This window comes from Manis pentadactyla, chromosome 3 (genome assembly GCF_030020395.1).
Source record: "Manis pentadactyla isolate mManPen7 chromosome 3, mManPen7.hap1, whole genome shotgun sequence".
Taxonomy (NCBI): domain Eukaryota; kingdom Metazoa; phylum Chordata; class Mammalia; order Pholidota; family Manidae; genus Manis; species Manis pentadactyla.
This window is the reverse complement of record NC_080021.1, coordinates 131,917,338-131,932,223: the sequence shown is the minus strand read 5'-3', so window position 1 is coordinate 131,932,223 and position 14,886 is coordinate 131,917,338. Positions and strand designations below refer to the sequence as shown.

The window sequence follows — 14,886 nt, the reverse complement described above, 5'->3', positions numbered from 1 at the left end:
CTCATTTTAGGATTTAGAGATTCTTGAGTACTAGAATACGAAGACCTTGCATGTATATTCCAGGTATATCCCTTTTAAGCTTTACCTTTGATTTAGAGCCTTTTGATACTTAATTTAAAAATCTGGAGGGATAGGTTTTTAAAAGTTTAATAGGTTTTTAAAAGTTTAATAGTGTATTGCTATTATACAATTCAAAGCTTTTTTAGATATTTCATTTTTGTTTCACTTCATCTGAAATAGTTATTCTGAAAATAGGGATTAGTACCACAGTGGCTGTTATGAAACAGTTTGAGAGGTTATGCACTTACTGTGTTTTTTCTGTTTTCACCTAAATGATTATTCGACTTATTTTAGATGAATTGTGTTAAGTATTGTTTAGTAAACATTTTCAAAGTTAGCAGAATTTTGTCATCTGCCAAATTGTCCTGAAATGTTTTTGTTTTACTATGCCATTTTTGCTTGTTTGTTTGAAGGTCAAGGAGATTTTTTAAATAAGTAACTAACTTACTTAAATTGGATGCAATATCCAGCATGTATTTTGTCTCGTCGCTCCCCTCCCCCAATTTGGTGTAATAACTAGAATTTAGAAGTGCTGAATTATGATATGTGAACGATGATGAAACACTTCTAGTTAACTGTCTTTAAGAGTTTTCCAAGTAATAACTTCCAGATTTCAATTTTGGTTTTCTTTATCCTCTTGCCAATGGTGGAAATCTTACACAGGTATCTAATGAGTCAGTTGTTTTCCCTTATGAATTAACATCTCCCACATACTGAATCACGGTTTAGAATAGTTAACAGCTCACAGTTTGCAACTTATGGTCTCTCTCCTTCCGTTTTTGGAATTTTACTGCCTTTGCTGACTTTCATTGGGTGTTAATCATGTTATGACTTAGGACAGTTTTGTCAAAATTAAACTGTTTCTCTAAATATAGCCAGAGTAACAGGATTATCATCCAAGTTCCATCACTTACTCCAAAATACTACCCTGGATTTTTCTAGAATTTGACAAGACCAAAAAAGGAAAAAAACTTTAAATTTTTCTTGGCTTTTTCATGTTTGATAGCTTTTAATTTCACAAGGAATATCTGCATATGCATTTAATGTAAACATTTAAAACTTCTTCAGCAGCTTTCCCCCATTCCTTTTCTGTCCACTAAGTAATTACTGCTAATATGCTAACTTTTAGACCCTTTCTTGTGTTTTACATATGTATATATTTGGATATATCATTGACATACAGATTATGTACAAACATATATATGAAAATACCGTATAAATAGGTTTTCTATTTTGTATTTCATTTTTAGAGATTTACAATTTTCTAGGAATTCATCTTTTTCATCTCTATTTTCAAATGCATTGGCATAAAGCCATTCACAGCATTCTTACTAATTTAATGCCTGGAAAGTCAGTAATGTTGTCCCCTTTCATTCCTGATACTGGTTGTTGGTGTCTTCTCTTTGTCTTTCACTCTGATCAGTCTCTCCAGAGGCATATCAGTTTTATTACACATTTCAAAAAATCTGTTCTGGGCTTTGTCAGTTTTATTCTTTCTGTTTTATTTCTATTCTGACTTTTATTAATTTCTTCAGGTTTAATTTGCTGCTTTATTTTAAACCCATGAAAATGGATATTTTTATTTACCTTCTGCCAATTAGATGTGCTAGGTCTTCTTGCTGTGTCCTTGGTGTCCCCACCCCGTCTCTCTGTTTCCCAGTGTCGCTTCTCCTTACCTCTCTGAGTAACTTCTTGTCACAATCTGCTGGTTCACAAATTTTCTTATAAGCTCTGCCTGATTTGTTACAAACATTGAGTTTTAAGTTTCATTTTAAAATCTTTTTGTTTTTTTTAAAAAATCTATTGTGTCACTTTTTATAGTTTACAGTTTCCTGCAGTGTTTGATGATTATGGTTCTCAATTTTGTATGGATCTTTTTCCTCTTGTTTTTTCTACTGGTTCTTACTGTATCTTGTTTCCTTGGTTACCCTTTGGCTGTGTGATAGACATTGTATTTGAAATATTTCTGGGAATAATTTGTAGTCTGATTTTTTGCAATGTGGATTTTTTTACCACTGCATTTAAAAAAATGATTTCCTAGTATTATTTGCTATAGACATAACCATAATGTCTAAAATTATTCCTTTACTGATGGAAATTTAAGTAGTTTTTAGTTTTTTACTATAAAGAGCAACACAGGAAATATCATTTTATGGTATCTGAGGGAACCTTATAAATACAAATCTTCCTCTCTGAAATTCGGAATAAATTGAAAAATAAAATTTTTGTGTTTTAGGAAAAAAGGGTAAATATTGCCCTATTACTGATATTAGCTGAGTTGAAGGGGGGAGGGTTTAGATCTGTTGATGAGATGTGCTCATTTGGATCTCCAGTTTAGGCCAGTTTACCCAGCCAGGCCCAGCTTACTGGCACTGGGCTGGTGCAGGCTGCCTGCCATAGCTTTTGGCTCAGAGCCAGCATTGCTTAATCCACAGGGCACTTCTCACGCGTGCAAGAACCTGTGCTCTTGGAGAACAGGCCAGTTTCCCAAAGGAGGAAGATATTGAGGGTATAGCTGAGCTAAGGACATCCCATTTATTCACTTTCAAATTAGACGTTTAGATAGATAAATGATTTGTTGGGGTATAAGAAATTCAGGAGCTAAAGTTACAGGAGAGAGGGACCCACATCTGTCATGTGGTATATATTTAACATTTCAGGGAACAAGGGATTCGAAAATGAGCCTCCAGGACATCCCTATCTGTCTTTCCCCATTGAGCTAGTGCTTTTCGTTATTTTCTAGTGTACTCAGTGCCTGTTAGTCAGAGGGTGGCTGTGACATCTGTGCAGTTTTGAACGTGTTGATTGAGTTTGTGGCTGCTGTCATTTGGTGCGTGGATGTCACTGCTCAATCTTCATTGTGGATTTCTCCTTTGTGACCCCTCATGACATGCCTTTCTTTGGCCCACTTGATGTTTTGACCCCAATATTGCCCTTATTAAGATTATGAGATGTTTCTTGGGATTTGACTCTGAGGTACCATGCTCATCCCTCAGATTTTAAAAGTCTATCTTCTTTTTGTTTTGCTGTAGTTGGCTTTTGCTTTGTGATCTAGTTGTAGTCTTTTTCTTACTAGATGGAAGATACAACTCCTGTAAATGTATTGACATGTTTTCTGTTAGGTCTGTCATGGTGACTGCCTGTGCCTTCTGATTTTAGTGATTTTTACATTTACAGAATCATCTTAGACATGCATTGTGTTTTTCTGGTTTGTGGGTTTATTCTAATAATGGGAAGGGGCTGTATTTTTGTGCTGCCTGGTTATCTTTGTTACTGTAACTTTGTGGAGTCCACTTTATCTTCTGTTCCCTTAGAAGGTTCTGTTGACTTACTATGAACAGCGACATAATTGGAATATTTTCAATTTTAAATTCTTCCCTTCCACCTTTCTTTTCTTCCATCATTTTCTTCTTCGTGTTTCCTTTATAATTTTAGATTTACTCATATCCGTATTAGATGATTCATCAATTTTAAATTTTAACTCTCAATCGACCCCTGTTTATAAAAGGTCAGGAAACTAGTATACTTCTTTTGTTGGATTTACCATTTTCATAGTAAGTCCTATACTTGGTAAAAACGGGTTTAGTTAGGTATAATTGAGGTTCAGTTAATTGCACATATTAAAGTGTACAATTTGGTAACTTTGACTTGTGAATATATCACCGCAGTCGTGACATTGATCATAGCTATCCCCCCAGAAGTTTCCTCAGGTCCCTTTCTCTTGCTCCTTCCTGCCCCGCACCTGTCCTGCTTTCTATCACTCGAGACTGGTGTACATTTTTCTGAAATCTTAAGCGCTGAGCACAGCGTGTGTTAACTGTGCATGTTGTCCTTTTGGTCAGCACAATGTCTGTGCGGCAGCTCAGTGCTGAGCATGTGTCCGTCCGTAGGCGGTTCCTCTGTATTGCTGAGTAGTGTTCTGCTGTGTGGGCACACTAGATGATGACATCTGGGTTGTGTCCGGTTGGGGGCAATTCCTCATAAAGACGCTACGAACATTCGTATGTAAATATTTACAGTCTTTACCTTTGCAAATCTTACCCAAAGAGTTAAGGCTCCTTCTGCTCCCTCTATCAGCCTAGTGGGCCCGCATGTCATCCTGTGGGATGGTGAGATTGTCAGGTTCCCTGTGGATTGGCTGTGACACCAGACACTGGAGAGCTAGTTAAAATGCAGATCCCGTTTAGTAGGCGTGGGACCTGGGATTCTACATTTTAAGTAGCTTCCAGCTGATGCTAATGCTGCTGATCCACAAACTTCGCTTTGAATATAGCAAGGATCTGGAGCCTGAGGGTTAATGAAGCAAGGCAGTTGTAGTGTATTTTTTTCCTACCAGGTAAACTACTTCTAGTGTTAGGTTTTCATTAGAATTGGAGAGAACTGCATTTGCCATGTCAAGCAGCATTTGAAGTGCCAAAAGCTTTATTCCATCTGGAGCATCATTGGGCAGTGGAAGCCATTACTCAGCTACATTTATTATAACGTCCCAGACAAGGCTGCTAGTGGGAGCATGCTGGGACTTAACCCCAGCTGGCATCTCCTCTCTGTATTTTCCCTAGAGAGTCTTTGTTTGATTTGGAATTCTGGTAGGAAGGGATGATCTGGTGTTGGCCCTTTCTACTTTATTAACGTGGACAGTCATGTACTGGGGACTGTCTGGGCTGGGGCTTCGCAGGGAAAACTCATGTCAGGACTCTGTTACAGTCAACTGATTGGTGCCTTGCGCATGGTACCCGAGGACCCCCTGGTTGGACCCTGTGAATGGTGGTTAGCAGAGCACAGAGCCAGTGTGCTTGCTTGTCAGGCTCTCTAGGAGTCTCAGCATTTCTCTTTCCACAGATATGGGTGTAGGGCCTTGAGGTAGGATGGGGGGTTGGTTACAATGCTGAGTCCTTCCTCTTGGCTATGGGTCTGGGCTGTGAAAACTGGTGATAGGCAGTAGGCAGTAGTTATGAGCAAGACCCTGGAGCCAGATGCCTGTGCTTGAATTGTGGCTGTGCTGGGCAAGTAGCAGGAACTCTGCTGCCTGGGGTCCCCACCTGTACAGTGAAGGTCATCAGAGTCTTCTTGCCATAAGACTATTAGGAGGTTTAAGTGATATTTGTAAGGTGCTTAAGACAGCTCTTTCTAGTATGTGCTAGATCCACATAGAAAGTAAGAAGGCAGGTCTTAGAAAAATCAAGCAGCTCTACTTGGATTGCAGTGGTTACCCTCTGACTTCTGGGAACGGTGGCTGCCATTTGCAGGCCTCTGGCCACCCTGTGTAACAAGGTGACTGTTTTTTGGTGGCCAGGCCAGCTTCTTTCTCAGCAGCTCTTGCTGGGCCACCAAGAGCCCAGGTGCAGCCAGCTTGCAGACTTTGGGCAAGAGTGGTTTTATTTTGTCTTTGTGGTTCATTTGAAACTTTATGATGGGAATGGGACAAAGTACATTAAGCTAAAGGTAAAGTTGTAGCTAAAGTTAGAGATGATTAGGAATTTACTATAATTTTCAGTTAACCTTGGTTTTATTTCTATTCTTGAATGATTTCAGTAATGTTGGACTATCAGTATATTTCATGAGCATTTCTTTTGAAATACTTGATTTCTCTGTTGTGAAGGATACTATTACTCTTCAAGGAAAACCAAATTTAAAAATCATGACCCACAACTAGCATTTTTTCTTAATAATTGAATTGTTTATATTTTTCTAGAAACATCTGCATACAAACATTATGTGTTGTATCTCAGGGCTGAAAGTACATGTTCACCCGCTTTCCCCCATTCATGGCCCCTGACCCCAGTTATCATGGTGGGTATTGTCCTGCAGACCACGGAAGTGGACCAGAGCCTTCCCTTGTAGCTCCTTTTTTTTTTTTTCTATTTTAAATAGGAAAACTTCAACTGTTTGCTTTAATTATATTTTTAGGAGCATTTTGATATTTCTCAGTTTTTTGACACGGATAATCTGCCTTTCTAAAGGCATGCTTTATAGAGTTTTCTTAAAGATTATTAGAAGAAATACTAGATGTAAGAACAAGCATATTAGGTAACTGTGCAATTAGTATGTGCTTTGAAAGAACTCATATTTTCCTGAAAAAAAATAGACTAAGAAAAATATCTTTTAGGAAAAAATTAGGATTATATAGAAGTTTATGATTTATAATGCTGTAAATGGTTGAAACGTAACTATTCATTGGATACTAGTTAAGCTGTTCTACTTAAATAATTCTTTAGTAGGAAGAATTTTTATAGACTGCTGTATATAATGCTAATTTGTGTTAACTAATACTTGAATGTACTAAGTAGTTTACCTATTTAATGATTTGAGAGTGTTAATATCCTATTTTCCTTCTTTTTGTGTAAGAACCCCCATTTCTTGTCATTTTGTGTTACATATTTCAAATAAGTTGTAATGGTAAAAACTTTTATCATCCCCTTGAGAAAATTTCTTAAATTCTTAACTATCAAATGTAAAAATAATTTTTATTACTTCCAGAAAGTTGAAGCATATATGCAAAAAGTGTTATATTCTCTAATTTCAGTATTAAGAACATGAGCATGAAATGATTCATTTGCAAGTCAGCTCGTTTGTATTTGTTCATTTCTTATTTCCTACAATTGCATTATATAATCCCCATGCTTAAGTCATGTGGAACCTGAAACCTGTCTATTGAAAAGCACGCCTGTCCATTTGGTCAACATAATACTTGTTTATATATTGATTAATCAGTTTTATTTGTGTTTTTTTATGTGCATTAAATCTTTTAATGACACTCTTCTAAAAACATGGTGCTGTTTTACTTTCTATTGGCTAAGTGTGATTTTGAAGTTTAATATTTATTTGACGACATTAACTAATGAAAAGGGAGAAAGCCTTGTTAGCTCTTTGTGAGGCAGCTGTTCCCTTAGTGTTGTGGTGAAGGACATCGTAGGTGACCAGGGATGGCAGTCTTCCTCTGTACTTTCCATTATGCCTCAGGGCTTCTGAAGTTATGGAATATCACTTTGGTAATTAACAGTTTATTCCTTGACTCCTCTATTTGGTCTGCATTTTCAGTGCACAATTTGTTGTGAAGGAAAATTCCTCTTTCTATATACATCACATCAATTTGTTCCTATTTTTAGGAAAGAATCTAAGAAATATGAGAAAACCCCTGTTAACTATCAGAATTTTCAGAAACTGAACTCAGTAGTCCATATATTTCAGGCCTGGGTTTGGTTTTGCAGGCCCTTTAAACTCACTCTTGTTTCTCTTTCTGAAGAGTCAGTTTCCAGCAGGTATTCAGTGTTTGCCCCCAGCACTTGCTGCTGACTTGCGTGTTCACGCAGCAGGGAGAGAGTACCAGACTCCACTCTGTTGCTCTCTACAGCTGAGCGGCTCTTTGCAGTTTTTCCTTTCTGTAGCTCCATAGGGCTGCCTATATTCATGTCATTTCCTTAAAGTATTAAGTGAAAGAAATTCATAATATAAAGAAAAATAAGGAGAGTACCAGGCTTAATGTAATAGAGATAGAAAAGGTAGTCCCAGAGTGGTGACAGGGATGTGATTGACCAGCACAGATGTGACATTAATCTCTATTCCAGAAAGTCTGTGCAGAGAGCCAGGGAATCACAGTGGAAGGGACTTATAAGCAGTGCCTTGGACAACAGTTAAGGGTTAGTGAGGCAATCCAGGCAGAGGGCAGCTTGTCCACAGGCGTGGATGGAAAGACTTCTGGAGGGACTTTATGTAATGTGGGGCTGAAATGCAGAGTTTGTGTCTGAGGTTGGAAAAGAGGTTGGGCACTTGGGCAGAACATGGTGCATCAGGTGCCTTCCTGGCCATGCTGAGCATTTTCTCCATTTTTATCCTGACTGTGGAGTAAATTATTGTGCAACTTTAAATAGGGGACTAGTGTGACTCTGTTTGCATTTTAGAAAGATTATCCTACAAGAAATGTGGAAGATGGATTGGAAGGGGAAAATTACAGGTGAAGGAGGCCACCTTCTTGCTGGTGAGAAATGAGGGAGCCCAGAACGCTCGCTGTTGAAGAGGGGGCTGGGACTTGGAGATGTGTGCAGTGTCAGGACCTGAAAAACAGTGGGATGTAGTGACACTGGGAAAGAAGAATGACTTCTGGGTGTCTGTTTTAGGTAACTTGGTGGGTGGAAGTGCTACTAAATGTGAGAGAGAGTCTAGAAGGATTGGCAGGAATCTGGTTTGAACGCGATAAAGGATTTGAGTGTGGAGATCCATACCAAGCAGGTAGCTGTGGAGGTATGGTGTAGAGAGAAGTTTGGGTTTCAGGTAGAGGTTTGGACATCATTGGTAGTACAAGTGGTAAAAGTTATGGATAAGAATGAGATCTCTCAGGCAGACCTCCTTTTGAGAGGGGAAGAAGGCTGAGAAATAACCAGTGATAGAAAGGAAGGCAGGACAGGTCAGGGAGGGACCAACAGGCAAATGAGAATTCAAGGAGGAGGGGGTGTCTAGGATTCATGTCTCTGATCTTTAGAGGCTACATGTTCAATAGGGACTAGACAGTGCCCATCGGTTATGGGACAACATCACAGGGTCACTGGTAGGAGGAGCAAGAATAGTCTCATGGAGATGGAGTCTCACTGGAGCAGGAGGTGGTGAGTGGGAGGGCATGGCACACATTTACTCTGCTCCCTCCTTGTCTTCAAGGAGGCGAGCCAAGGCCATAATGAGGCCTAGGGAAAGGTTTTCATGGGAGAGACTTGGGACTGAAGAGGTAATATATTGAAGGAGCTTAGAGATGTGATAATTTCTATAGTTAGGTACATAGGAAAGGGGATTGAGAGCTGGGTAGCAAAGTAATTCCATTTTACTTGTCGTGGCTGAGATGATCATGGGAGCCATTAGATCAATTTATTACTTTATTGAGTTTTCTTATTTTTTGTCACATACAATTAACTAGATATTACCTTTTTATTTCCTGACTGTAATCATTGACATAGCTCTCTGTTTTTCCACCAAGTGTGCTATAAAGCATGTTACATGGAGTACCCTTGAATCTGTCCTATCCTTTCCAGCTCCCGCCTCTCTCTGAAATGTTCAGGCAGGTACAAATGGGGAAATATGCCTGTTCGAAGCCCCGGCTATCCCTGCTTCCCCAGAAATGTTGGGGCAGCATCTACATGTGCTCCATCCCAAACTCTTCCATCTGAAGTGTGGTATTTGATAGAGCTGGATCATTTTTTAGCTACTGCTCATCATAGTCATTACTCAGTTATAGAACTAGTGGGTCACTGCCCCAGCAGCCACTTAAATTGGTTCTGTCTTGTTTGAATTATTTCTTCAAATGAGACTATCATCCTAAGCACCAAAGTCACCTGTAAAGGATCATGAATTCTGCAGTTCTACATAAGGGATTTCAGCTTGAGATTTCTGTGAACCAAGTATCTCATAAAAGACTTCAGTCTTTAAGATTACAAAGTCAGAACTGGGCTTTTTATTAATTCCACAGAAAATATTGATGAAAGTATTTCAGCAGTATGGGAAGCTTTAAAGATATTGCACATTTATGTGATGGACCACTATATACAATCATTACATATATTTGAAGAATAATGATGGAGGAAATGCTTATTTTGTTAAAGGTGCAAAAGGGATACAAAATTCTGTATGTGATATCATACTAAAAAAATATATCCACAGAAAAAAATGTTAAGTACGTGGTAAGGTAATGATCTTACTAAAGAAGCATGAATTTTTCTGTTTCAGCTAATCTTCCAGTGCCAACGATTGCAGCGATAGATGGACTCGCTTTGGGTGGTGGCCTTGAACTGGCTTTAGCGTGTGACATACGAGTAGCAGGTGAGAACCAATCCTGTTAAAAATATAACTTTTTAAAAAATGAGGTTTGTGCTGACTCTTCAGATAGTTCCACATATTTTATCCTTCTCCTTTAGTTGAGTAGAATGTTTAGAAAATGTCACTTTTGTGCTGAATGAAGTGTTTGAAATTGTTTGAAATTCCCAGTTGAGAAAGCCGACTTTTATAGCCTTGTTCTGCCTTAGCAGCAGGAAAGGGCACAGGAACTGATCAGACAAAACTGAGTTGGAATTGTAGGTCCTGTCATTTTTAGACCTGTTTCCTCCTCTGATAAGGGGAAAGGACAGTTGCTGTTGAGCAGATTAAATGAGTTAATCTGTGGCATGTGCCTCGTCTAAGCACTTGGTAGCTACAGTAATAACTTAATCTCTTGGAGGTTCACTCTCATCCCACATGCTTTTCTGAGGATTGGGTGAGGCGATTATGAAAATAATAATGAAAACAATGAGTGCTAACCATGAGCTGAGTGTTGATCTGGTACCCAGTGCTATTCTGGGTGCTTGGTGTGCATCAAGTCACTTATGTGCCTAACAATCCTTTGATGTAGGTGCTCCATGATGCTTGAGGGAGTGAAGGCAGAGCTGAAGTGACAGGGCCCCCACATCAGTGGCTGCTGGCATCTGAGCCCAGGCAGTTTGGCACCCCAGCCCTCACTCCTGTCACCTTGCCAGCACACGCTGGCTGTCCCTGACACCACTTCTGTGTGGTTCCAGTGCTGTGTGACACAAAGGGGCTCCTGGGCCAAGGCTGGGGGAGGCAGGCAGGAGTGTTTGTCCCTGCTCTTCCCCAGGTTCCCCCGGCACGGCTGATGGAACTGCTTGTTAGAAGTGGAGTCAGTGTGATGACATTCCTAACGGTGGCTGTTTCTTGGGGTTGTAGTTGCTAGTCAGTGTATTATATTTCCCCTTTCCCTTTTACTTTAGATTTCTTTTCTTGTCTGAAATCATTGGGTTTTAAATTGGAAAGCTAAGGTACATGTAATCCATTTCTTAAAATGCAGCTTCTGGGAAGCGTATGGGAAGTAGTCCAAGTGCATTTGGATATGCAAATAAAAATAAGATGTTTTAAAGTGGCATGAAAACAAACATAAAAAGAAGGCAACCTGTCCAGCTGTCAAAACAGTCACACTCTTTGTCAGTAGTAACTAGAGATTTGGTCCTGAGGAGTTGCCATATCTGATCTTAATGTATTAAGCTGTTTGATCAGAGGACTATTCAGGCAGCTAAAAGATTCATACTTGTGCTGACCCAGCTTCCCTCCTCACCCTGAGTCATTAATGATCTAAGCCTTCAAACAAACATGTCAGGTTAAATTATGTTAGTTACGACCCTAGTTTTTCTGCATCAAAAATTAATTCACTGCCATGCAGTTTTAACAGAAAATGTTGTGTGAAATCTCTTAGTATATATCATTTATGGTATTTACTTATTTCCGTAACTCAATGCCTTCTGAAGTGATTTTTAAAGATTTGTGACACAGAATTAATTAACAATATTTGTAGCTTATTTTAGTCACTTTTTCAAGTTATATGTGAATTTGATGAAAGGGATGTTACTTAATTTTCTTCCTTCCTTTTTTTAGCTTCCTCTGCAAAAATGGGCCTGGTTGAAACAAAGTTGGCAATTATTCCTGGTGGAGGTATGAACTGCTGGAGCCTATCTTAATTTGTTCCTGAAACAGGGTGGGCATAAGGCCAAAGGGAGCTAATTGAAAAGGCAACATTCTGGTACAGAGACTAATGCTGTATTGTTTGATTCTGTAGCAGTGTCATTCAAAATGTGCTCTTGGAGCTTCTGTAGGTGTGAATGAAGATGGCAGGTGTGCTGGCTGTTGCTCTCTTCTTGTTCTGTCTTCTGTGCTTTTCTACATTATTTCTTAAGTTCTAAATATTGTATCAGTCACATTATTCTTGAAGGAATACACCAATATTGTGAAACGTTGATGGGTATAAATGTGTGCACTCTCACTGTTCCGTGCACACAGCCAGACCCCAGTGGGGAGAGGCTGGGCTTCCCGGTTGTGGTGCCAGTTCGTGTGTGTTTCTGTGCAGCAGGACAAAGATTGGGGTTCATGGTGACCTGGATTTGAAGCTGAGGAGGTGGTGTTTCTTCTGTCACCACAGAAAAGATAGGTGAGCTGACTTCTTTGGGAAGACACATTTAAGGCAGCACTTTTCCAGCATTGATAGTGAAATCTTGCATCACCCAGTAAATCTGAAATTTTTGTTCTTTTTGATGCAGAGAATTTGGAGATATCCCCACTTTGTGAAGTTGTTCTTTCAAAAAGTAGACTTCACTTGGGGATGTGCACGTGGGTAACTTATTAGTGTATGAATGAAGTAACAATGACAGTGTAAAATTTGAAGGCCAATGTTGGGGACACTTCAGGCATGTTTGTTTCTAAATAGATTATGTTTGATATGTACATCTAACTGCATATTAATATTTGATATGTACGTTTATGCATAGGAATATTTATCCTGATAGGGTGTGTATAGGTAGGTAGAAATTAAAATGTAATCACTGAAACTGAAGACCACCCAGATCAATGTGTAAGACTAAGTTTGCTACTTTGGTAATCCATGAAAATGCAATTTTTATAGGTAAAAACACTTAATATTTGCCTCTTCTACTATGCCAACCTTTTTCATATTGACTAACGAAACACTAAGAGGAGGACTTAAAAGAAAATAGATGCAACTGAAAATAATTGTCAGATAGTTAATATGTGAGATAACACAAAGTTTAGAAAAAGGATGTTATGACATGTTTCTGAAATTCTTTTAAGAAGTAAGCATTTGCATATCATTAGGATATAGCTAATCCTAGAAAGACAGAAGCTGTAGTTGAATGGTGTACCCCCCAAAGGTAAGTCAGTTTTGAACCTGTGAAATGTGACCTTATTTGGAGAAAGGGTCTTTGCAGATGTAATTAAGGATCTTGAGACGAGATCATCCTGGATTATCTGAAAGACAAGTGTCAGTATAAGAAGAGAAGACTCAGATGAAAGAGGTGAAACAGAGGGGAGAATGCCAGTGGCGACAGAAACAGAGAATGGGAGGTGCTCTCATAAGCCAGTGAAGGCCCGGGATTGCCGGCAGCTGCCAGAAGCTGGAAGAGTCTTCCTCAGAGCCACCACAAGGAGCCACTTGACCAGGTCTTGGTTTTGGACTTCTGCCTCCAAAACTGTGATAGAATACATTTCTGATGTTTTAAGCCACCAGGTTTGCGGTAATTTGTTATAGCAGCCTAAAGAAACACAGAAAGAAATTTAGAAAGAAATGTTTAAGTGATTGTCCTGGACAGGGAATTAGTAGGTGGCAGAAATGGAGGTGGGAGGAAGATGAACTTGGTGATGTAGTTATTTACCATGTCTTGAAAATGAAGTGTTTGGTTATAAAACCACCAGTACATAGAATGGTTGTAGGGAGTACTGTTGGGTTGAGGAGGTGAAAATTTCTGAGTTGATGATTTGTGGAACTGAGGGTAATTCACAGCTCTAGCTCTGTGCATCCTTTCTCGGGAGCTGCCTGTTCCAAGTGAGGCCTGGAGACTAGCATTTCCCTCTCAGTGGGCTTAAGTTCCCTGGGGTCCTCCTTGATAGTGACTCCATTAATGAGAACCCGTTCTTGGTAAATTTGCTTGAATTTAGACTGAATTCTCATTAATGTGATTAGTTTGAGAATGTTTATTAACTAAATTTATTTGTCATAAAATTCAGAATGCTTTACCATTTTCCTATCTATTTATAAAGACTGGTTTCAGTCTTTAAAGTGAGTCTTTCAGTTGCCCCTTTATATAATGAAGCTTTCAATTTTATAGCTCATACAGCTTATAGTTATATAATATTGTATTTTTTATTGAAAAATGTATCTCATTCTGCCACATGCTCACATTCAGATAAAGAGAGATGCATGCATAATTTTTGGTTCACTTTTACATTAGTATTATAGTTATTAAAGTACCTAAGTAAAACCTGATTTTTTTAAACAGTAAACCAGTTTGTTTAAGGTTTTTCTTAGTATTAGCTTAATGAGCTATTTCTGAAGTTTTTATGGGAAAAAATCTTCTGTTCTACTGTTCTGTGCCCAAAAGATTTTTTTGCTAACAGATATTTTTTCCATCTCCCTTTCTCCCTTTCCCTTTCTTATATAGAAATACTGCTTTTCTTTTTTTTCTTAAAGCTATTTTTAAGTTGACAAACTTGCCATGCCTAAATTGATCTATGAGATTATCTTTTCTTGGCTATAAACATTTTTGTTAACTGTTACAAAGAGCTTTTCTAATAGACACAGTAGACAGCACTTAATTTTTTTATCCCATCTTGGTGAATCTTTTGGCTAGAAGAAGATGCCTAACTTGCTTCCTGTTGTACATGCTGATTGAGAAGCCAGGCAGGTCTCCTGCATGCGCAAGGCCCTGTTCAGGGAGCCTTCCTTCACTGACAGCTGCTCCACCCTTCATCTGTTTCCGATGAGCTTGCCTATGGATAGCCAAAGATGGCTAGAAAAGAAGTGGGGAAAATTCAAATACTCAGAGAATATCATGGAAAAAATTAATGTTTCACTCTCCCTTTTAATGTAATAGATGAAATAGCTTAGGGTAAAATATATGAACTGCATCCAGTCTAGAAGATCAGGTGTTAACAAGTCTAACAAATAATGCTCCTCTAAAATATTACAGGCCCGTGCTTCCAGCTGGGCAGCACTGGGGAGTTAGTCCAGATGAAACTATACCTCCTCATTTGGATTTAGTACATTTGACAAACAGAAGAAATAACCTGATTTCCTGGTTGTCATATCATTATAATTTCTGCCCTTTTCTGGGGAACAATTGGTCAAAATGTAGCATTTAGTTTTTTTATTCTTTTTTTTTTTAACTTGAGCTGGAGTAACAATATGATTTTTAAGGTATATTTTATAAATTTTGTTAAAATAAAACAAGTTATGAAATGACTGATTTGAAAAGATAATATTCCTAGTGAATGTGAATGTTAATGAACCATTAG

The 14,886-nt window shown here is 38.6% G+C and overlaps 1 protein-coding gene across 5 annotated transcripts in view; it reads left to right on the top strand.

Annotated features, from left to right (window-relative positions):
* AUH (AU RNA binding methylglutaconyl-CoA hydratase) overlaps positions 1 to 14,886 on the top strand; it is a 215,527-nt gene that overhangs the window by 82,485 nt on the left and 118,156 nt on the right. For all 5 annotated transcript variants that reach the window (XM_036894640.2, XM_036894639.2, XM_036894641.2 and 2 more), the window contains 2 exons: positions 9,769 to 9,861; positions 11,461 to 11,517. In XM_036894640.2, the coding sequence (XP_036750535.2) occupies positions 9,769 to 9,861; positions 11,461 to 11,517 (150 nt within the window). The remainder of the gene's footprint in view (positions 1 to 9,768; positions 9,862 to 11,460; positions 11,518 to 14,886) is intronic.